Source organism: Polyodon spathula, chromosome 10 (assembly GCF_017654505.1).
Source record: "Polyodon spathula isolate WHYD16114869_AA chromosome 10, ASM1765450v1, whole genome shotgun sequence".
Classification (NCBI taxonomy): Eukaryota; Metazoa; Chordata; class Actinopteri; order Acipenseriformes; family Polyodontidae; genus Polyodon; species Polyodon spathula.
Genome location: NC_054543.1, coordinates 45,162,462 through 45,185,425, shown reverse-complemented (window position 1 = coordinate 45,185,425; position 22,964 = coordinate 45,162,462). Strand labels below are relative to the sequence as shown.

The 22,964-nt window shown below is 41.4% G+C and overlaps 3 protein-coding genes and 1 non-coding gene across 5 annotated transcripts; 3 read left to right on the top strand and 1 right to left on the bottom strand.

Annotated features, from left to right (window-relative positions):
- The first annotated feature begins 2,195 nt into the window (after nucleotides 1-2,195).
- Nucleotides 2,196-2,277, top strand: trnas-cga. The gene has a single exon. It is a non-coding gene; the product is annotated as a tRNA-Ser (tRNA).
- A 2,150-nt stretch (nucleotides 2,278-4,427) lies between these two features.
- Nucleotides 4,428-9,983, top strand: LOC121322427 (SOSS complex subunit B2-like). Its single transcript, XM_041262365.1, has 6 exons — nucleotides 4,428-4,962; nucleotides 6,115-6,253; nucleotides 7,379-7,450; nucleotides 7,733-7,817; nucleotides 8,582-8,630; nucleotides 9,626-9,983. Exons 1-6 carry the CDS (start codon nucleotides 4,869-4,871, stop codon nucleotides 9,850-9,852), a joined length of 666 nt encoding a protein of 221 aa, XP_041118299.1. The 5' UTR covers nucleotides 4,428-4,868; the 3' UTR covers nucleotides 9,853-9,983.
- Nucleotides 9,984-10,005: 22 nt separating this feature from the next.
- On the bottom strand, nucleotides 10,006-16,655 carry ftcdnl1 (formiminotransferase cyclodeaminase N-terminal like 1). 2 transcript variants are annotated; one of them, XM_041262364.1, is made up of 7 exons: nucleotides 16,564-16,655; nucleotides 16,034-16,179; nucleotides 14,934-15,056; nucleotides 14,394-14,489; nucleotides 13,354-13,509; nucleotides 12,592-12,780; nucleotides 10,006-12,301 (listed from the first exon to the last, which is right to left on the bottom strand). In XM_041262364.1, the coding sequence occupies exons 3-7, from the start codon at nucleotides 15,046-15,048 to the stop codon at nucleotides 11,886-11,888; spliced, it is 972 nt and encodes a 323-aa protein (XP_041118298.1). In that variant the 5' UTR covers nucleotides 15,049-15,056; nucleotides 16,034-16,179; nucleotides 16,564-16,655; the 3' UTR covers nucleotides 10,006-11,885. The 2 variants fall into 2 exon arrangements, with proteins under 2 accessions (XP_041118298.1, XP_041118297.1); XM_041262363.1 differs by having other exon boundaries at nucleotides 10,007-12,301; nucleotides 14,934-15,172.
- Nucleotides 16,597-22,737, top strand: c10h2orf69 (chromosome 10 C2orf69 homolog). Its single transcript, XM_041262360.1, has 2 exons — nucleotides 16,597-16,917; nucleotides 19,591-22,737. The coding sequence occupies exons 1-2, from the start codon at nucleotides 16,597-16,599 to the stop codon at nucleotides 20,383-20,385; spliced, it is 1,116 nt and encodes a 371-aa protein (XP_041118294.1). The 3' UTR covers nucleotides 20,386-22,737.
- Nucleotides 22,738-22,964: the final 227 nt, after the last annotated feature.

Genomic DNA, 22,964 nt, shown 5'->3' with positions numbered 1-22,964 from the left:
AGCTAGTCGTATCCACATTTCCCTTTAGGTCTCTGGACTTTTAATCAGCCTGGTATTGTTTCCCCCATAGGTAGTGCAATTGTTTAGTGTAGAATAGCTCCTGTCCTTGCTGGACATTTTGAGCAAGTGTCTTCCAGCGTAGGGGAACGTGATTGAGATTTAAATATCAGCTTGGAGTCCAAGTCACAGAAATCCTTAGACAGGGACTTCAACAATCAGGAGTCCAGTTCATCATGTAACTAAATATACTGTATATTCCTGATCTACATTTATCAAAGGAACGCAATGCCTCTAGCCTCACAACCACCTGCCTGCCCGCCCAAATACTTTTGTGATTTTCTGCCCATCTGTTTCCAATGGCTTTACTGTAAAACATGAGTCAAACTGTAAGTATGCTCTGCTTTCTCTGGGAGCACCATATAAATGCCATATACAGCATGTATTATATAAACACATACAGCTTAGAAGCAGCCCTGTCTCTTGGGGTCTGGGTTAACAGGGTTCTTCGCTGCGTTCAGTGAGGGGGGATATGGAAGGGGTGGGGGTGTTATAAATTAAGAAACTAGAGAGACAAGATTGTTTTCTACTGCTGTAATTCTCTAAGTCTCTGTGTGCCTGTTTCTTTAGCACCTTCTTTATATTTTCGAGTCACTGGGATGTGAACCAGCAACCTTGGGAACAGAGCCCAGCACTGCAACAGCCGCTCTCTCTATAGAGCACACACCCGCTGCCCTTATAAAAGCGCAACAGAGCACAGTGAAAGCATGGCAAAGCCCAGGTAAGCATTGTAAATGGGTAACACTTATAAAATTAACATGTCAATCCATGCTAAACTATGGCAAACGTACTGTATAGTATAAACAAGACACTAGGGGTGGGCAATAGTCCTCCTTTTTACACAGAGGAACAGCGACACCTAATGGCTAGTCCAGATCCTCCTTTGGCGACCAGCCCTGCTGTTTTAGACAGCACTGCATTACCACCTCCAACTCCTCAGCTAACCGTTGCTATTACTGTAGTAGTGCCCACCCTCTCTCTTCTCTCGTCAAAAAAGATTTGCCACCGTGGGTTCCGTGTTATTACTGAGAAGCAGAAGCAACCCCCAGACGAATTCTGATTCCTTTGCTTTGATGCCTCTGTGGACTCTTTGGGGAGCCTCTTTACATTGAAGTGACTTCTAACTAAGGTGCTTTTGTAGGTTCTAACCGCAACATAGCAACATATGTAAGTCTGTTATTATTATTATTATTATTATTATTATTATTATTATTATTATTATTAATAGTTACTGCTGACACCAAAGCAATTGTTTCCATGGTAATTAACCAGAATTTATGCATGTCACTTCTGTACTCTTTGTCTTTTTATTCAGACACTTTTAAAAAGTATAAAGTTGTTGTTTTTTGTGTAACACCCATCTCTTCTGGACTTGTGTTGTGTCATGCTGCTTGGTTTCCAGTTTTGATTATAAAAGGCAGGTGAAGAGTGAATATATTTCTAAAGTCTGGTCTCCAGCCTGTAAGACCACAGACCACAGTGAATGAGAACCTGGCAAAAACACATCATAAATAATCTCACCCCTCCTCTGGAATATCAGAGGCCCTGTCAGGAGCCAGCAACACTGCAAACGAAATGCATCTGAAAGCACAGCAGAGGGGAGACAGGACTTCGAGGAGGGCAACAGGTGTAGCATCACTTACTGCAAAAGCAGAGTAAGACATGGAAAAGGGCAGACTTGAGCTCAAAATAAAACATAACCAATCGATAAGCACATGTTTACCAGTTCTGAATGAAATGAGGCATGGTCTCCACCTACCATTTCTTATCCATCAAATAAAACAGAAAACTCCCTCGGATTTCAATTCCATCGTTTTAATGAGATGTACAGAAAACACTCACGCTTGTAAAATGCTTAAATAACTAATGCAAGTGCAACAATTGCTCACGCCGTCGATAACATGTGTGTTTTATAGCACCGACAGAGATCAGCAGGAAACAGTTCTCCACACAATTGATACTAAACAACAACACAAGGCAGCACGGCACTGCTAAACACGGAGCTCTGGCACCATCTGGTGGAGACATCTAACCATTGCAGGAAGGTGTTGAATCAGTGCACCCAACATACATCACATTCCCGTAAAGAAATGGGGTTCTAAAGTGCAGAATAAATGGGAAAGCGATTTATTATACGCGTCACGGTGGCCGAGAGGTTAAGGCGTTGGACTCGAAATCCAATGGGGTCTCCCCGCACAGGTTCGAATCCTGTTCGTGACGAGCGTGTAATCTTTATGCATAATTATTCAGTAATTAAATAAATCTTGATAATACATAGTAAATTAATATTTGCCACTAGTTCTGTAACTGATACAAAATAGGCAAAATCATGGGGTCTGCGTATTTAGTGCTGTACCTCGGAAATTGGCCGAACATTTCAGTCTGTACAACGCTGGGTTGAGATACGAAAAAAAAAAAAAAAGCTATTTATAATATTTATAAAACGCCATTGTCTATTTGTTGGGGATAGTATTTGCATACTTCCTCTTTATTCAGCATAACTGTTCACGCCTAAACGTTTCCAGAGACTCCCAGCTCTACGTAATCCTGATTACGTGTTCATGTGAACGAGTGTCAGGTCTCTTCATTGGAACCCATGCCTGAGATCCCGATCTCTCGACCGGCTGTCTGCGTTCCTGCTGTCCTCCCAGCCTGTGTGAGCTCGTGTGAGCCAGGCTCATGGGCAGTGAACAAACTGAAAGTCGAAAGTTGTACCCAGTGAACTTACCGGAGATTTGCATTCACACCAAAGGACAATCGCCGTTTTATTTACCTCACTGTAAAGATTCAATACCTGCATTGTTTTTTGTTGTTGTTTTTGTGTGGTAATACAATTGAAGTATTTTGCATGTATGTAGAAAACAGAAGGGTTTTTTTAATTCATATTTAATGGCCCTTGCAAGAAATGTGTTTCAGTGCGTAAGGCCGACTTGGTTACAAGAGCACTTACTATTTTTCTATCCCGTGCTATAAACTCGTATGTAGGTTAAAGTTTCAATGTAAAGGTATATATGTATTCTTATTATATTTAATAAGCGTGTATTAGCATGGTCGGGGCAGACCAAAGTCACAATTAGACAATGTAAAATATAAATAAAGTATTATTGTTATATGTAAGCACACGCTGCTGTATTGTGACTTGAAATAAAACAATTCTAATCAGTATAATTTCTAATTCCCCACCCCATAAGAATAAGAATATAAGAATATGTTTTACTTGGATTCATATTCATAATAAATCAAAGTAAAACGTACAGAAATGATACACGAATCAGTCATTGCGTCACTCTACAAGCGGCGAAAGAGTTAAAAGAAAAACTAGACGGGCCAGTCATTTCCTCAGCCGTCCAATCAGCGTCTGCCGTCGGAGGCCATTGTTACAACAAAAAGAAACATTCCACGGACTGTACCACCACAAGCCTTCGTGGGTATCTACTTGTGTATGTGGTAACAATATACCTTCACTGCTGTGTAGTCGGGTTTTTCTTATCGTATACTTTCCATGGATGGATGTGTGTGTGTAATAATTGTTGTAACGCTGCCAAGCTGCGAAAATGTTATGTTTTTAAAATTGAAGCAGCCTCCCTTGTGCCCCTTTTCACATGCAGGATGGTGTAGCCGATCTGTTTTTATGAGTCTGTTGGCCGCACGCTGGCGCAGTTCGTGGGGTTAGTGTGGCGGAAGCAGCGTTAGAGAGGCTGGAGCGGTTTGAATAGCAAAGCGCTGTAAAGAAAAGCAATTTAAACATTCAGACTCTAGGACTGTGCGAAGGAAACTGAAAGGGTGGGCTGTATTACTTTGAGAGGCCTTCTAACCACAGTTTCATACTATACATTTAATCTAAAATATATAACAAAAGTTAGTATGTTCACAAATAATAATACGCCGTTTTAATATAAATTAATTTCTTTAATACTTTTTATCAGGGCCTACACTGCAGTAGTTGCTGTACCGTTTAAACACTCCGGAAACCAAAACAAAGATTGAATTTCTACACGCTAGATACACAAAAGGCAAGTTAGCCTTTGAGAGTGGCGTATTGGGCAAGCGAGTTTATCGAGGTTATTTTCTCCCCATTGCTTATGTAATGGTAATGTGATTCAAAGTTTAAACAAAAAATCTCAAATTTTCAAAAAAAACCAATCAAAAATCTTCAAAAAAACCTCTATTCGTTGTTATTTTTAAACAAAAAACAAAAATAATATAATAAAATAAATAAAAAACAATAAAAATAATAAATAGTGTTTTAGATTTTTAATATTGTTCTTTTTAGTTTTGTATATTATTCTTTATAACAAACAAATCAAAACTTTATATTTTTTAATTATGATATTTATTAGATATAATTATCGTTGAATTATTTTTAGTTTGATAAATATTTATTTTTATTTTCTATACAGTGACGGACGGACATGCAAAACGCCCGTCGCAACGAGTTTTTCTGCTCTAAACGAAACAAAGGGGCTACGAAGAGATTTGATTTTTAATGTGGCTTTTTATTTTTAGAGCAGCCTGATTCATTAGCAGTAAAGGCGATGTATTATTTATGAATTAACTAGAAGAGCTTCACTAGTTTCAATTTTTTTTTTCTTAGTTTGATTTAAGAGAACTCGAAGCAGACAGTGTTTCCTTTGCCAGAAACACAATTTGTAAGGTTGTGTAATTTTATGTACTGTTCATGATATAAGATTCGCAACACAATTGTGAAATATTGCTTATTATTTTGCCGCAACCACTGCCCAGACCCCGCTGCTAAATAAGTATTTTTTTTTTTAAATATATTTTAATAACAAGCATTGCCAGCCGTTAAAATGTCGAACATTCCCAATGAAGCAGTTGTCTTGATAAAAGAAGTTAAGCCCGGGCTGAAAAATTTAAATATCGTCTTTATTGTACTGGAGACAGGTAAGTTAACAAGGCGCAAACGTGTTGCCCAATGGAACCACACGTGTAGAGAAACCATTTGTCTCCTTTCTCTTAAAGGGGCCGTATCTTAATAATCTGAGGCATTGATATGGAGACATTGTCCGTCTTGAGCTCTGGTCCTGATAATGTATTTTGGGATATTTATATCCTATTATTTCTCAAATGTATGCAGCATTTTTATTTATTGGTGTTCCTGGAAAGGCTAAGAAGTATTACTGTATGTACATGTATAGTATTTGCTATAGCAGGGTGAAACCTACAGGGACACACTGCTGTCAAACCATCTCAGCAGTCCTGGGCATTTCCCAGCTACAGCCTGCCACTGCTGGGGCCAGGTTGCATGCTTTTGTGATGTAATTATATACTGGTGTAGGATCAGTAATTTAATATGAATACTAATTATTCATATTACATTTCTCATCACAAAACTTTATTAGTGAAATGTATTTTTTTTTTTTTTTGTGTATTTATGTGCAGTAATTTTTCATTTGAGTTGGGCTGTTGTAGGTTTGTGCTTTGGCCGTATTATTTTCTGCCAATAGTAACTCGAACCATTGCAACAGTCTAAAGAGATTTGGGAAATTTTAAAACAGGAAAAAAAAAATTGCTTTGTATTTTTACAGAGGTTAAGTAAATCCTAACTAGGTTTTCAATAAAACATGTAGGTTGTGTGTTCCAGTGGTTAAAGAAACAGGCTTGTAGCCAGGAGGTTCCTGGTTCAAATCCCAGCTCACTCACTGACTCCTATTGTGACCCTGAGCAAATCACTTAACCTCCTTGTGCTCAGTCTTTGGGGTGAGACGTTGTAAGTGACTCTGCAGCTGATTCACAGTTCACACACCCTAATCTCTTTAAGTCTCCTTGAATAAAGATGTCGGCAAAATAAACAAATAGTAATGTATTGATGGAGAAGGGGGAAGCTGGAACAAATATGCTTCATATATATATATATATATATATATATATATATATATATATATATATATATGGATCCTATATATATATGGATGATGACAAGTTGTAGGCATTGTTGGAACAGGGGGAGACTGCTTGACCCCATACAAGCTCCGGAGAGTCAAGCTGCTGCATGACATCAGTTCATTTTGGCTTTTTTTTTTTGTGTGTGTGTAGGTCGAGTTACCAAAACTAAAGATGGGCACGAGGTGCGGTCGTGTAAAGTGGCAGACAAGAGTGGCAGCATCACGATATCGGTGTGGGACGAGCTGGGGACACTGATCCAGCCCGGGGACATCATTCGTCTCACCAGAGGGTATGTCCACAATGCTAAATGGGAACCTCGAATGCACAGTGTAAATAATACAACATTCATTGACGGGAGTTTCCACTACAGGTGTTTCTCAGTGACTTCAGTGGTGACTTGTAGCCGAAACATTCTTGTGGAATTGATGTTTCATTTAGTATTACTGGCTAAACACCCCATAGTGTGTTATACAGATGATTCACAGACCCCAATTAGTGCTAATCCTGGACTGCCCAATATTACCTTAACGGTAGTCCAAGAATAGTGCTAAATTAAAATTCAGTGACAAATGTTTCAGCTGGAGATCTTCAATATCGTTGGATTTTAGTTTTTTTTCTGATGCGGTGCGATTGACTGTTGTACTTAGTTACGGATGACAAGGTTAGTGCTGACCAGGGGCTGTGAAACCAGCTGTTGTGCTGCAAGGTGCAGCTTTTCTTCCTCCCTTACCTGCCATTAAATTGAATTTGCCGTGTAGATCTTGCATGCTGTAGCAAAAAATGCATCTTGATGAAAGCAGACTCTCGCCTATACTATGTTTGTTCTGCTTTAGCAGTAGTTCTGGCTCAAAGCAAGTCACTGGCTGCAACACTGGTTAGTAAAGGATAAGAGGTGGTGTAGTACAGTTTTACTCTCCAGGTGACAATACCTGGGAAGTGCAAGTATAACAGACTACCTGATAGTAAGCCATGCAGGCTTTCCTTAACTTAACATAGAACCACAGTATCCATCTGTCTCAGCATGTTTGCTGTACATGCAAGTCCTTTTAAAACAACACACGAGACCTGTGCACGGAGACTGGAAATGCACGCTCTGACCTGACATTTTCCTGACCACCCCTGTGAGAGGATCCAGTGTGCAGTTATCAAGCCACCACTTCAGCAATGTCTCAAACCATTTGAGATGCCAACTTCATATTAGCCTATTTAAAGTAATTTTACAGAGCTGTGTCAAAGCCTAGTATCTACGATACCATTTCAGGGGTATTGCTAGAACGCAGAGTTAGTCTTAATATTTGGTGCACAGCTGTATTTGGTTTCTTTTACCAGTGCATCACTGCAATATCTGATTTGTTCAGGTCTGATTTGTTCTTGTTCATCTCTAGCTGCTTTTCTGTTCCTCTGCCTCCTCTAGTTACGCCTCCATGTGGAAAGGCTGCTTAACATTGTACACGGGACGAGGGGGAGACCTGCAGAAGATCGGGGAGTAAGAACTACGTTCATTTATTGTACCCCACGCTGAACTGTGACAAGCACGTGTATCACTTTATATACATGCATTAACACAGTGGAAGCTATAAATCCCTTAAAAGTAGCTGTTTGGTGTATCAATAATACAGGACTATATAGATGTAGCTGCCTGTCAGAGGGTGTTTTTAATGGTGATGCTATTTGCTGGGTTAATCTGCCTGATAAAGTCTTTATAAAGTCCCAGACCTGTTCTCCTAGGTCTGTGTGCTAAACCCAGTTTCTTCGATATCCTCCCCAGGTTTTGCATGGTGTACTCTGAGATCCCCAACTTCAGTGAACCCAACCCAGACTTCCTGTCCCAGGTGTCCTTGCAGAACAAGAGTGTAAGTGAAGCCCCAGGCACGGCAATGCACTCTGCACACTTAGAGACCCGCTATAGTCACCTGGTACAAATATGAGGTACCCTTTACTGAACAGTGTATGCTGCACAGTGGGGCACCAGGAGCAGGTTACTGGTTAGAACTAGGGCTTTTAATAGTGTGGGCTGTAACAGCTGTCATTTGGATTCGAGGAGCAGCGCCTCCGTTTACTGCACCGATCAGTCATGACAAGCTCGATTGGGGATGGGTCACAACTACTACAGAAGTCATCATCACAAAGTGCAAGGAATTTCCAAGGTGTAGGTTAAGCGGGAACATGGAAGCCCGTGGCTTGTCCCTGGATAGCCCCTACGTGGCCCAGAGCCAATGGCAGTAGGGTTTCAGAGCTAGTAATCTGGTACACCCACCAGCCCCTTGTTTTGATAGCGGTAAGTAGAGTTTTTAAAAATGAAATCTACTGGGGCTCCTGAGTGGTGCGTCCAGTAGAGGCTCAGGATGTGCCCTACAGCCTGGAGGTTGCAGGTTTGAATCCAGGCTATGTCATTGCTGACTGTGACCGGGGGTTCCTAGGGGGCGGCGCACATTTGGCCAAGCGGCACCAGGTCGGGCACCCAGGTCGGCAGGACTGCTGCACTGAAAGGTCCCAACGTGTCGGCTGCACCCTGCTGTAGACTTTCACTGTGTTTGGAAATCAGGACCGTCTGGTTACGGCAAGATGTACCTGTAATGGATGATGTGGTGTGTTTTTTTTTTTTTTTTTGGTATAGGCCAAAGGTGAGCAGAGGAGCAACTCTCCCACAAACAGCTCAAATACAGGTATGCAGCACAAAACGTGCACTTCAATTTCCAATTCTAATTACCAATGTATTGATCAAGTGAATCTGTGAAAGAAAAGCCAGAAGGTCAGTTTTATACAGGGGAGCAGTATCCCTGCATTACCTACGCTAGTCTCAAGTAGGGATCCAAAAGGTTGAGATTTTTCCAAAATGAAATGTTTTATACAATGCATTTTCCGGTGCTCATCGCACACTTTTCTGCATGCATGAACATCCCTTAATTTAATATAGCAGCATTAATCAGAAGTTATAACAGGACTTGCCTGATTGATTCTGACAGCCCTCAGTAAGGCTAGCCCTGGCTTTGTACTTGTTCTGGGTGTTCAGATGTCTAGGGCTGTTTTCCTTCCAGGTTTCTTCAGCGGTTTGTTGATGAAAGGTTCTAGTGGTAGGCATACGCAAACACTCTGCCTGCGAACACCAACCTAAACCTTTGATAAAAGTGCATCTGTGGAAGTGAAAAGCTGCAGCTGGAAATTTAATATTTCTATTAAAGAAACAAAAACACAATGCAGTGTCTGCCACTTGCGTTAAATTACTGTGTGTGTATACAGAATTTAAGAGTAATGATTCTAAACTAAGTCAAATGCAAAAGTACAGTATTTAAAGAAAATGAAATGTCTGTTGAATTGAAGTTGCAATACCAGCTCTGGGCAGATAGCAGCAGTACTGTTAAGTTCAGTGTTTTTACGTCCAGAGATGAGCATTTAAAAAGTCCAGCCCCATTTTTGCCCAAAATAAATCGCTCCCCCTTTAGTTTTGAGCTGACTCACTAGTTAATGTGTTAACCTTGTGTATCTCTTCCAGAGTTTATTCATCTGGGGCTGTGTAGGAATCGGTCTGTACATGTGCTGGGTGATTTGCTTTGTATAGATCTTGGTAGCTGTAGTTTTAATGTTTTTGTATTTATTTGTTTGCTGTGGGTTACTCATTTAATTTTCTCGGACGCCCCCCCCCCCCCCTTTTCTTATTCAGGGAACGGCTCTCAGCAGTCGTACTCCACGATGGGTGCAACCCCTGCCAACAGCCACCCACAGCACCCAGCACCATCCTATGGGTGGCCTGGCAGAACCAGCGGGCGTGGGCAGGGCAATGGCAATGGCAACGGCAACGTCCAGACAGCAGGGGGCAGCACTCCTGGGCACACGCAGCCCTCAGTCACAGTCAGCAACGGCAGAGACCCCCGCAGGACCAAAAGATAACCTCTCTCCTGCTAGAGGAGACAGTGTTGACAGCCACCTCCCTGAAACAAACTGCTCACCCTACTTGAATGCTGAATGCACTTTTTTTTTTTTTTTTTTTTCTGTCCATGGAACTGTGTAAAGTTTGTGTTGCTAAATATATATAAAAAAAAAAAAAAAAATATTCGTGGACTATTCATGAAACACCTATAACTGCAGCTTGCTGCTTTCAAAAATAAATACATAAAATAAAGACATGATAGAGTTGTTGCTTGCAAGTGCTGTAACTCTTCTTGACCAAAAATGACCATAGTGGAGTTGAGGTTGTAATTCAGGAGAGATAGATAGATACATTTTTTTTAATGCAGCTGTATTTGTCCAAAGCAAGCAACATCTACTAAACCAGGCTCAGCACAGTTTATGATTATGACTGAACTAGGAGAGCTGGAATAAAGACTTTGGCTGTGTGTGTGTGAGATGGGGTATAAAGCAAATCCATTCAAACGTCTAGAAATGCGTGTTCAGCGATGCAGTGGATGGAAGTGAGCCCTGTAGCTTTTCAATGTGTGTAGCCCAGTTTTTTCTCCTGTTTTGTCAAAATAGTTGTCTTGGTATGCTGTGTTCTTGGGGTTATGAAATGCACAGTGCAGCACATGTGAAAGTGGAATAGCTGGAGTAGACTGCCCAGCTGCTCCCCATAACGTACATCAACTTGATCTAGGACAGGTCATGGTTCAGCTGCCATGTTATTTCTCAGAATCAGTACCTCCACACCCCACTCTTACTACATAGAGACAGTCCATTGACAGGCACTGGGCACCTACTGCCAACAAGGAAGTGGTGCTAGGATAATGCAAATGAACTTGGAATATTCTAAACTGCTGTTTCAGTGAGGGTTTGTTTACCTCGAAGCACCTGTTTCTAGCTCCTAGTACTGGATACCCTAAACATACTGGTGGAGAGAGTAGATGGCAAGTTGTTGAGTCTGTTTGGATTTGATGCAGCAGGTTTTGCAGTTTAAACCCAGCCCAAGCCAGTGATGTACTATAGTGATCTGGGCTCTCCAGGGATCTAAAAGCACAGCTTCAAATGAATGCAGTTGCAGTAAACCCATGGATTAGTGTTGCTGTAGTACTCAGACCCTTTGTGTCAGATTATTTACTGATTGTTTTATTCTGTAATTGAAGGTGGCCGACCTTATAAAACAGTGCATCCACCGGCAGCTGCCAGATAAGGCTGATGAATTCAGGGGGTAGAGCTGTAAGCACAACCTATTCATTTTTTATTTTTTGTAATTTCTCTTGGGATTTAAAAAAAAAAAAAAACATCAGCAGGTAATGTGTAATGTGAAAAGCCACGTAATGCCTTTGGGCGCTATGTTCATTGAACGCATTCCTGGTTTAACAAGCTGTCCATCAAAAAGTTTGAAAAATAATAGCAGACGCCTCCTTGGCTTCCTTCCATGAACTAACGTTAAATGAAATATATAGCTGATTGACACTGCGATACGCAAGACAATGCAGTACAATGCAAGACCACTTCGAAGGTAGGAGCTGCCTTTTAATATCAAGGCTCCAGTCTACAGAATAAAAGAAAATAACTAGAGGAAGACCTCTTTATACAGTAGGAACAAAGTGGCTACAGTCTTCATGGATAAAATAAAACATTTTATTTAGTCCTCTCTTCTACATGCACAGATCAGATGAGAAGAATGATTTGCATTTCTAAACACAGAATTAAATAACATTACCACAATGTATTAATATCACAGTGCACTGTGTTGGGGTCCCTGAGACGAGCAGGAGCAGCAGCAGTAGCAGTTTGCTGAGGCGCTGTGAGTGAGCTCATGCTGTTTGCAATCTATTATAACTGGACTTTTAGAGTTTGTGATAACACCCAGTGCCACCGATGAACACTGGGAGGAACGCTGACCAATGCCAAAGTAAATATGTAGTTAGTAAAAGACTAGTTTGGCTAATCGTAGTTGGCAGGTACCATTTTTCGTTTGTCAGTGTAAACGTATGGCAGCGGATTGGATCGCCTCCACAGCCCCCTCACATACGTATGGGCCGCTGTTCCCTCCAGTACTCTGCTATCCCCTGCTGTATAGCCCGTTCCGCCAGCCCCCTGCACTCCTGTGGCGTGAAGCCCACCAGCACGGTGCCCAGCGTGCGCACGCCGTGCTGCCCGGCCAGCTCCGAGACGCGGCTGGCAATGAGGGCAGCCGGGGGGTAGGAGTAGCGTTCCCCCTGGATGAGGTACGAAGTCCACTCCTCCTCACCCCCTTGGACACTCTCCACGTTGCAGGCGATCTCCACAGCGCCCTCATGAGGAAGAGCCATGACCTGCACCCCCTGTACCCCACCCGGGCTAGAGCCACGCAGAGCCCCCGCCACGCGCCGCCCCACCGCCAGGTCACGTGTAGCAATCGTCACGTTGCAGTTCATCACGTAAGGGCTGGCACCCACACCTGTGCACAAGACACACACAGAGGAAGCACGGGAGTTACACAGCAGCACCAAGGCTGAACACTGCCTTAGTCGTCATGTTCAGTGTTCAAAACAGTCAAAACAGTCTCAAATAGTAACACTACTCGTCAAGGTCAGCCTTTTCAAGTACTGTTCAATCTTTTTATCAGGTGCACTGGATTTTAAATATAGTGAAAACAAAGAATATTTTTGGGCATCACTAATTTAACAAGCGTATTACCCATTTCGGATCCCTTCAGCTTACAATACCCTCCCGTGGTGCAGTACTGACCTGTGAGCCCGTATCTGCGGCTGAGCGGTGCTCCCAGGTCTGTTTGGACTCGCCACAGGTCCTGGTTCTGTTTGAACCAGCCCAGCTCTTTCCTCCTCTCCACCAGGCTGCGGTGCAGAGGCGGGTCAGCGAACCCGAACAAAAACACGCTGGTACCAGGGACCCGCTGAGTGAGGCCCTCTGCCACACCTGCACAGTGAAGAGCGACATACAATAAAACACAATGCAAACCAGACCTAGACAATTGTGAGCAATCCACTTCAACTGCATTTACATCTAATTTCCAAAAGGATCCTGGAAGACAGCAGCAGCTCGCAATCGCACGATACAATATTACTATCACAACATGATCTCTGATAACACCACCAGCACTGTCTACTCTACCGTGAAGACCAAAGGGTTTGCATCACTTATAGAATTAACACACTCTGCTTCAGAAAATTAAATTAAACCTGCTGAATAATGTTAACATGTCAAACTACACAGCGCTTTGCAGTTTTCCATATACTTAGCAAAAAACTGACAAAAAGTGAAAAATGTGGCATTTCCAAATCTAACATGAAATACAGTACTACTACTGCAAACTACTGTAGTTTCTTTGACTACATGATGTTAAATAAAATACCTAAATTATCTTCATGTTTTTTTTTTTTTTTTTAGTATGTCTCAATCCCTCAATTCTAGGTGATGCAACACTTTTGGCCCCAGCTGTAGGTAACTACAGAGAGGGAGAATGAAGCAGCCCCACACCCGAGTCCTCACCCTGAGCGGCCAGGCCACACTCCCCTAGCCCCACGCTCTCACACAGGGGGTAGATTGGGACCAGGTCCACTGCCCCCAGACACGGATGAACTCCACTGTGCTGCTCCATGTCGATGAGATCACACGCCTCCACGCAGGCAGACATCACAGCGCCACCTAGAGGGTGGACAGACCGTCAGGGACACTTCCTAACATTAGCACGTTCTCCTACCTGTGTACAGTAAATGCAAGAAGGCCATAGTAAGTTTTGTGAACCTACAAGAAAATATATATACTGTATATAATTTTATAGATAGACACGTATTTTACTTAAAAGTAAATACAAATCTAAAGCGGAGGGCACACAAAGCCACTTTGCAGGAACAGTGGCTTGAAACCAGGAAACTGGGAGACCTAGTTTGAGGCAACTTTGCTGTATCAAACCCCAAGTCTCCGCTGGTGTGCCGTGCAGTCCAGAAACCAATTTCCAAGCCACTTTTACTTTGACTGAACTAGATGGCACTGGCATCTTGCAGATACTTTGGCTGATCTAGCCTGTCCTGGCATGTCACGTCAGTGGCTGGCAAGTACGCCTGAAGAGTAGCTTCTAAACTCAGTAAAGCACAGTGCAATACAGCCTGTATACAAATTAGCAGAGCAGCTTCTGAACTCAGTAAAGCACAGTGCAATACAGCCTGTATACAAATTAGCAGAGCAGCTTCTGAACTCAGTAAAGCACAGTGCAATACAGCCTGTATACAAATTAGCAGAGCAGCTTCTGAACTCAGTAAAGCACAGTGCAATACAGCCTGTATACAAATTAGCAGAGCAGCTTCTGAACTCAGTAAAGCACAGTGCAATACAGCCTGTACACAAATTAGCAGAGCAGCTTCTGAACTCAGTAAAGCACAGTGCAATACAGCCTGTATACAAATTAGCAGAGCAGCTTCTGAACTCAGTAAAGCACAGTGCAATACAGACTGTATACAAATCAGAAGCTACCCTCTCTTTAAAGAACCCTTGCTGGCTTTCCCAACCCTGTGGCAACACTTACTCCTTACCTAGCTTCTCAATGGGCGCAGCGATGGTGAGGACAGACCTGTTATAATCCAAATCCTTGAAGATGTTGAGCACTGTGGTCTGTTCATGCCTCCAGCCTGCAGACACAGTTTATTCAGGTAGCTCATTAATATACACTGCACGCAATTTACAAAACTAAAACCACACAAAGGGCATTTCACCCGCCCCAATATGAACTCTGTTATTGCATTCATAATGCATTCTTTTAGCAATCTTTGCGAGTATATGATTTAAAGCACACAATACAACAATAATAGCAACATTAATAATGATAAAATCACTGTCTCTTATGGTATAAGACTGCCTTCTCATGAGCACTTTGGTCGGGCGAATGTGAGACAGGGTGAACTGCACATACCTATTATAAATCATGTTGTAACATTAAAAGAGAACGCAGTACACAGTTAATGCCGTTTTGAATGCTTGTCAGCTGGTAGTCCACCCTACCCTGCACAAGAACACACTCCTGGCACAGTAAAGTCAAGCGGAATGTTCTGAATATGTTGTTCTGATTGGCTCACCTTGTTTATCATAGACTGCTGCCTTGGCAACCCTCTCCAGGATCTCCTTGTTCCGCGCCTCTGAGATGTTCAGCAGACAGGCAGCCAAGCGAGGACCCAGCCTTGAGGAGGACATGCTGCCCGCTGTGTGTCTCAACAGCCAGTGCAAATGTACATTATACAGACTGGACAGTACTTTGGACACATTGTGTAGTATAGACCTTTGTGTAAATGGGCTTTCCGTCTCCTGACTGATTCACCTGTCATACAAATGGCACCCTTGACATGTGTTATGTAATATATACAAGCTGCATGCCCCTCTTGCAAGTCAGTTTCAGGCAGTGTGGGTAAGACTTCAGATCTAAGAGGTTTTAAAAGATGGCTTAGATTTGGAGCTCAGCTGGCAGGTGCTTCGACATCCAAAGTCCACACCAATCACTGAGGAGGCGAAAATTTGTCTCTGATTTGCCCAGAAAATATGTATGTCAGTCTCTTTGCTCAAACGTCTCTGCAACTGGATACACTTCTAGTTAAACTGTAACCGTTTTTTGTTTTGTTTTTTGTTTCACAATAAAATGGTACTTTGCACCTGGACGAAGGCTAAACTCTGCTTGTATTGTATTGTGATGTCGCCCCCCTTCGGGCTGTACACTGTATTGCAATACTATTCAGTATGCTGTAGAAAACAAGCCATGCAGTGCTGCTTAAGGAAACCAATTAAAAATGCAACTGCAACTCACACTTCTGACAAATGCGAATAATGGCACGTCGAAGTTCGTGCACCGCAGACAAATGGGGATCTTTGGAAATAAGGCTAGTATTCTCATAGCACTGCAACAGTACTGACGGTCAGCTCTGTACAATAGGCAGTTTGCTTTTACAAAAACATCAAACAAATGAGCTGATTTTAATGAAACAGAGATCATAAACTGCACACGTTTATGCAGCTCCAAGTCAGCTATTCGTGTTAGTACAAGTTAATGTTTTTTTATTTATTTTATTTTATTTAGCATCATTATTTACCCCGGTCACGAAAGAACTCCTAAAATGAATTTTCTAACAGCAAGATAAAAGAAAGCACAATATCACTTAAACGCATTATACAATACCGTGTACATTACCTGCAGTAGAAATAGCAGCACCGGAAACTTTCAGCAGCTCCTCTGACTGGCGCGCTGTTACATTCACAGCGCCCTCTTGTGCAAATTGTGGATAATACAGCCCATGGCGTCAGAGGCTTTCGCATACTGTAGCACAGCATACAACCCTGAAAGTTTGTACATATATATATATATATATATATATATATATATATATATATATATATATATATATATATATATATATATATATGTATGCGCATTACTAATGGAAAACACAAAATCAGTATAATAGGGACAAAACTGTGCCCATGTGATGGTACAGTAGTTCATTTATATGCCGCTCTAATTGAATTGTTAACATACATTTACAAAACTGCCAGAGTGAGTCTAATCAACACGAAGGTCAAACAGTTCCTAAAATGTCGGAGACCTGACATGTCTGAATTCACAAAACTATCTGGCAGAGAAATGCTTGTTTGCATTTCACCAACACTGGGACGTTCCCGTTTCCATCCAGCAGGTGTCGCTGTTAGTTTTCAATAACTTACCTGCGAGTTTCAGCTTGGCCTTCTCACACACGGATGACAGACCAAAGCACCGATCTCTCCCAGCACCCTATGCCCCGTCCCTTGGTAGACCTCCGTGCGGTTTTCCCGTTTCTCATAGTCTTATCCAGGAATATGAGCGCGTCTATAGGCTCATCAGGAAGCACGGGGCTGAATCCTACTCTGTCAGACCCGGAGCGCTGGCTGAGATTGCCAGCCGTCCCGGGCTACGAGCCTCACCGGGTAAACGAGATGCTGCTTCTCCGCCCCGCTGCGCCCAGGAGCCGAGGAGGCGTTCAGACAGCCACGGCTGAACCCGCGAATCAACATGTCATATTCTTCCCGGGAGATGTCCAGGTTTGCGAAGCACGACTGGCATTTGATCGGTCTAGACATCACTGTATCATCGCAATGTGCACTGAAGTGTTGTTGTAATGTGTTATTATTGTTTATTCTATATTCACAAATACTGTAGGCTAGTGAACTCGTTTATAGAGCTGTAATCTGACGATTTGTGTGAATGACATGTAAATGTAAAATATAATCCCTTATAAATAGCAGGTTATTCAAAAGGTAAGCAACACATGTAATACGTGTGCATAATAAATATACTTATTATTATTATTATTATTATTATTATTATTATTATTATTATTGTTGTTCTTGACTTGACACTATTCAATTATTAAAATACTATTTAATAGACACATGCCAATTCTGTGGCACCTCACGTTATTTTAATGTGGCAATGCAGATTCATTCAGCATTACTTATATTGCACAGACATCTATTTAATCGTTTTTAAATGCATCATCACTCTGACAGGCAGTTACAATGGGCTCCTGTTTTCTTTGGTGAGGTTTCTTGGGAGTGTTTTGCCTACTAAATTGACTTGGCCAATATATTCTGTCTTGATTCTGCCCCGCTGCAGTCGGGTTTAACAGTGTGAGATTTCTGCTGCCTTTACTGTCCCGCACTGTGTCTGTTTACCAAGCCCAGAGAGAGAGAGAGACAGTCTTGGTTTAGATGCCACTTGTATGCACTTCAGTATAATTTGTATAGTTCCCATCCTTAAAAGGGAACAAACTATACGTTGGCAGATGGGATGGTTTGAGTTCCTCTTCACCCTGGGGAGGAGGTACAGCAGCTTATTTACAGTAAATATTGTATGGGACACTGAGCAATATAAAATTATATCTTTCTTCCTGCTTCTACCTTGAGTGGGATGGAAATCAGGTTTTATGTTGCAGGATGTTATACTATAGATGCAGTTGTAGTCAAAAGTTTATATACCCCAATGGAAATTTATAATTTCTAGAAATTTCTCAAACAATTATAGGAAATATCTTTTGTAGCAAAAGTTTTGCTTTTGTGGAAAATAAGTTACAAGAAACAGATGTCTACAATTATTTATTTCAGCTTTTTTTTTTTTTTTTTTTTTGCAAAACTCTAAAAATGCAAATTCAAAAGTATTCTTACCCTGACAAGAAAAAAATAGCAAACTGAGGCACCTTTAGCAATAATAGCGTCTTTTAAATGATTAGGATATTTGTCAATTCTTCTTTAACCATTCTGAAGTAGATTTTGAGGTGTGCTTTGGATCGTTGTCGTGTTGGAATGTCCAGTTGCGCTTTAAACCAAGTTTGGTAGTGGAGGGTTCCAGATGATTGGCCAGTATCTTTTGGTATGCTATGGAATCCATTTTGCCATGTACTGGAACTACATTTCCTGTGTCATTAGAGGAGAAACAGCCCCATAGAAGGATATTACCACCTCCATGCTTGACAGTAGGTATGGAGTTATTTTCTTTGTGCGCCTCACCAGACTTTCTCCAAACATAATGACTATCAGCGTGACCAAATATTTAGATTTTTATTTCATTACTCCACAAAACCTTTGATCAGAACTCATATCCATCATTCAAATTCCATTTTGCAAACTTGAAGCAATTGTCCTTGTGACGTTTTCCCAAGTGTCTTTTTCCTTGGCCTGCGAACATTGAGACCTTTACCATGCAATACTGAACCTGTGGTTGAAATGGAAACCCCAGTCCCACTTACAGCCATTTCACTTTGAATATCTTTGGTAGTCAATCTCAGATTGTTATTAACCTTCTTCACAGTTCTTCTGCCAGACTGACAGAGCATTGTGACAGTACCATGAGTCTTGTCCTTCTTGATAATAGAAACGATAGTTGAAATTGGGATACTCAAATGCTTGGAAATCTTATTGTATCCTTCTCCAGCTTTGACAATAAACAATTTTCTGCCTAAGGTCTTCAGATAGTTCTTTACTTTTTCCCATATTTACTTATTGATAAGTACCATCCTGTGCCGAAACCTTTTATACTCTCTAAGAATGTTCACCTACAATCCAGTATTTTCTAGAATTAGGTTCTGAATTATATTGAAATTTCTAGCACCATGTAGACAATACTATCATAGCATCAAAAGAATTGAATACTTTTGAATGAGCATTTTTGGAGTTTTGCAAAAAAATTACTGAAATAAATAATTGTAGATATTATTTCTTGTAACCTGTTTTCCTCATCCACAAAAGCAAAACTTTTGCTACAAAAGATTTTTCCTAAAATTCTTTGTTTTCGTGAAATTTCTAGAAATTATAAATTTCCATTGGAGTATGTTTGACTACAACTCTCTCTGTGTGTGTGTGTGTATATATATATATATATATATATATATATATATATATATAAAAATAAATGATATCCAGTCCAATAAGAATAATTGAACAGTGTAGCTAATCTTAGGGTGACATCACTTCCATCTGATACAAACTATCTGATACAAAGAAACTTCAGATGGCTATATCACATCATATTGGATCTACCACTGTATATATTATACAATGCTAGTATAATGATTGATTGTAAGTACAGTAATAGATCACAAGGTTTATTCATTTGCATCTATTTTAACTGAACATTGAACCAGACGCTCACTCTGCCACAGTACATGTCCTGCATGCTGTCCTTGCATAACATGGACTAGTTTTCTTTTTTCCCCCCAGAACTTCCACAAGGTGATGTCCTCGCACCATGAGAACCAGCAGTGGCAGCGCTGGAGCCTGGAGAACGTGGCCAAGTTGCTGTCGAGGCGTTTCCCCGGGAGCCATGTGTGGGTGGTGCGGGCGTCGCGCATGTACCTGCACAAGTTCACCTGCTTCGACAACTTTGTAGAGAGCAACCTGTTCGGGGCGCCGGAGCACTGCCCTGACTACGGGGCCTTCCGCCACCTCCGGGCCCTTCTGGGGAATGCGCTGGGGCAGGCGGCTGGGGGCGGCACACCTTCCTGGGGCTTGAACAGAGCCGTGCCCCCTGATCAGCGTGCTTCGAATGGCTGCCCTAAGGAAAACAGCAGCAGCACCAGTTTGGGCTCCCCTCCTCTCCTGCATTGTCCCTTGCCCTCCGGCCTGGCACTGACCCTAGTGGGTTTCAGTAAAGGCTGCGTGGTCCTGAACCAGCTGGTTTACGAGCTGGGGGGTGCCAGGGCTGACCCCGACCTGGCCCCCTTCGTGGCGAGCATCACGGACATGTACTGGCTGGACGGAGGACACCCTGGGGGCAGCAATACCTGGGTGACCAGCCAGGAGGCGCTGAAGGACCTGGCCTCCAGCGGCATCAGCGTTCACTCGCACGTCACACCCTACGAGGTGCGTGACCCCATGCGGGCCTGGGTTGGAAAGGAGCACAAGAGGTTTGTACGGGCGCTCCAGGAGTTGGGGGTCCCCATTGTGGACAAACTGCACTTTGAAAACCAGCTGCCCTCCTTGGAGCAACACTTCCGCGTGCTGGAGGAGTTCTGAAGAGGCCAACACGATAATTCCATTTACCTCGCCACGCACATCCATTCGCTATGTAGGTCATTATCTGCTTTAGTGGCACCAAAACAGTAAACAACATGTCTGCCCAAATTAGCACACAAACATGTTTATTTAAAAATAGAAAACCACATTTCGGATTAAAGTATACCAAGATCACCAGTTAGAAAACACCTCTATACATTATAGATCCAGAAATACTAAAAGAAACTACAATTCAATGACAAATGCTTTGACAAGAAGCAAACCAAGAACCGTCTAAACCTAGGTGTCTTATAAAGGAAAATCCATGTGTCCAAAACCCTGTGTGAGAAGTGGAAGCACATGGCGAGGGAGCTGTATGGCATGATCTTGTTAGCTATAACCTCAAGAACACTTCAGTTATACTGCTTATTGTTTTTAAGAATGACATACAACCATAGGTACCTCCTTTTTTTTGTTTAGTTTCGATTTTTGAAATCAGTTTGCTGGTATTGTAAATGTTAGTAACACTGTCTCCATTCTAAGGCTGCTATCCACTTTCATTAAACATTCCATGATTGCTCTAGTAAACTTTAAAGCACACACATGCTATCCAAACTCTCATTGACCCATTTGCTTATTTAGAGACACGTGCAAGACAAGCCCAATCTCATATATCTGATCGTCACATACACATTGTCGAATGGTGTTTACACACTCGAGTTTTTTTTATTTATGTATTTATTATTTTTTAAATTAATTCAAAGAAAAACACAAAACTTCCTACAGTCCACCTTGCCAAGCAGCAAGGTATGTGGGGGGGGGGGCTTCACTATTCTTATCTTTTCTTTTTAGCTCTGCAAATGGAGCCAAAATTCCATGTGATAAAATTGTCATTTGATAAATTAAAATCAGTGCCACTTCCCTTTTTGGTGCGATTCCTATTGGGACCTGCGCCAGTTTGCACAGTTTAAATGGAAGATAATAAAGCTGCATTTCTGCTGCCTGAAATACTGTTCTGTTTTCTATGTGGGAAGCTGTCGAGGGCTGGGCTGAGCTGCTGTGGAACCGGCTCTTGCTGCAATTGCACGCTATGCTAAGCTGCTTCTCATTTTTCTTTAATTCCTTCCAGACTTGCTTCTGAATAAAAAACCTGATCTGCAGCTTTTATTATGAGTTTTTGGTTGTTTTTGTTCTCTGGAATCCTGTGAACTGTGACCTCATTGGTTAAGAAGGGAATGCAGGAGCTGGGTCACTGGGCCGCTGATAAACAGACAGCATCTTGAGACAAAAACTCTCTAAATTTAAGAAACACATTTCTTAGAAAAAAAAAAAGTGTTAAAATTCATTTTATCTGAATATTTAAATGTAGGTTTATGTCGAGCTGTCCCGATTTCTTATTGAGTAACATTTTAAGCACTTGAACTGAAAAGCACAATAGATATTCAGAGCTTGAGTACACATCACTTTCTACAATGCCAACAACTTTCAGAAGAGCATTATTCAGAGAAGGAAAAGCAGTTGACAAAAAAAATGTAAGATAGTACTGAATGTAATTTCATGTATGTCTCAATGCAGTTAAGGGATCTCTGCTGGTTGCAATCGTTGTTTGTAAATGTGTCTTATGTGATCCGAAAAGAAATAAGATGCAAGTTTCAATTGTTTTTTTTTTTTTTTTTTATTAACATTTTTCTAATTTGTATTTTGACCAGCACTTTTAAAAATGTAGACAAACAATTCTCTTACAATCCAATTATAAAATAAAAACATACTCTTCCTTTCTCTTAAAAAATCCATTATCTAAAAAAGGTTCTATAAATATACAGATGAATTATTTTTGTAAACACGTTCTTTTCTCTTTTAGTTATTTTACAGTATACACAAGTGTTCTCCAGACCTGTAACCGAGGACTGACTAATGACAACATTATTTTAAAAACGATTTCAAATGAAAATAAATACAAACTAAGTGCAAGGACCCCTGTCAGAAGCAAAAGACAGCGTACCATAAGCAGGGATAAGGCTGAAATGAAGCTTCTTTCGATATTTTGGTTCCAGCTCTTAATAATATTCTACCTCTGGAGTCGGGTCTAGTCTGCAGTGCTCAGTCTGGTTCCGGGCACTAGTACAGCACAGACAAACACATTCTCTGAAAACACACCAATACAAAGAATTGCCCACTGCTGTCTCCCCATTGCATAGAGAACTCACACGTTTTGAATTTAGCACACGATTACTACAGAAAGCAAGTAAGACTTTGTGAATTGAACTGGCACACTGCATGCTCTGCAAGGGAAGGGGCAGTGCACTTTCTTCATTGTTATAATTTTCCCTGATTAAAAAATATTTGTAAATGGCTATTTGTAATTTAAAATGGACAAAAATATTTGGTATTGTGCTAAATTACTGCACACACACATACACACACAGTTGCCTTTTTTCTGAATATTTGCATGGAAAGGGCTACGTTTGTATTTAAAAAAACCAAACACTAATACCAACTGTAATTTATATGTATATCGTTAGTAAGGGTGGAAGTTGGTACATGCTTACAGACCAATGTGGTTTTGAAAGGAAATGCATGACATTTTGTTGTGTAGTAAT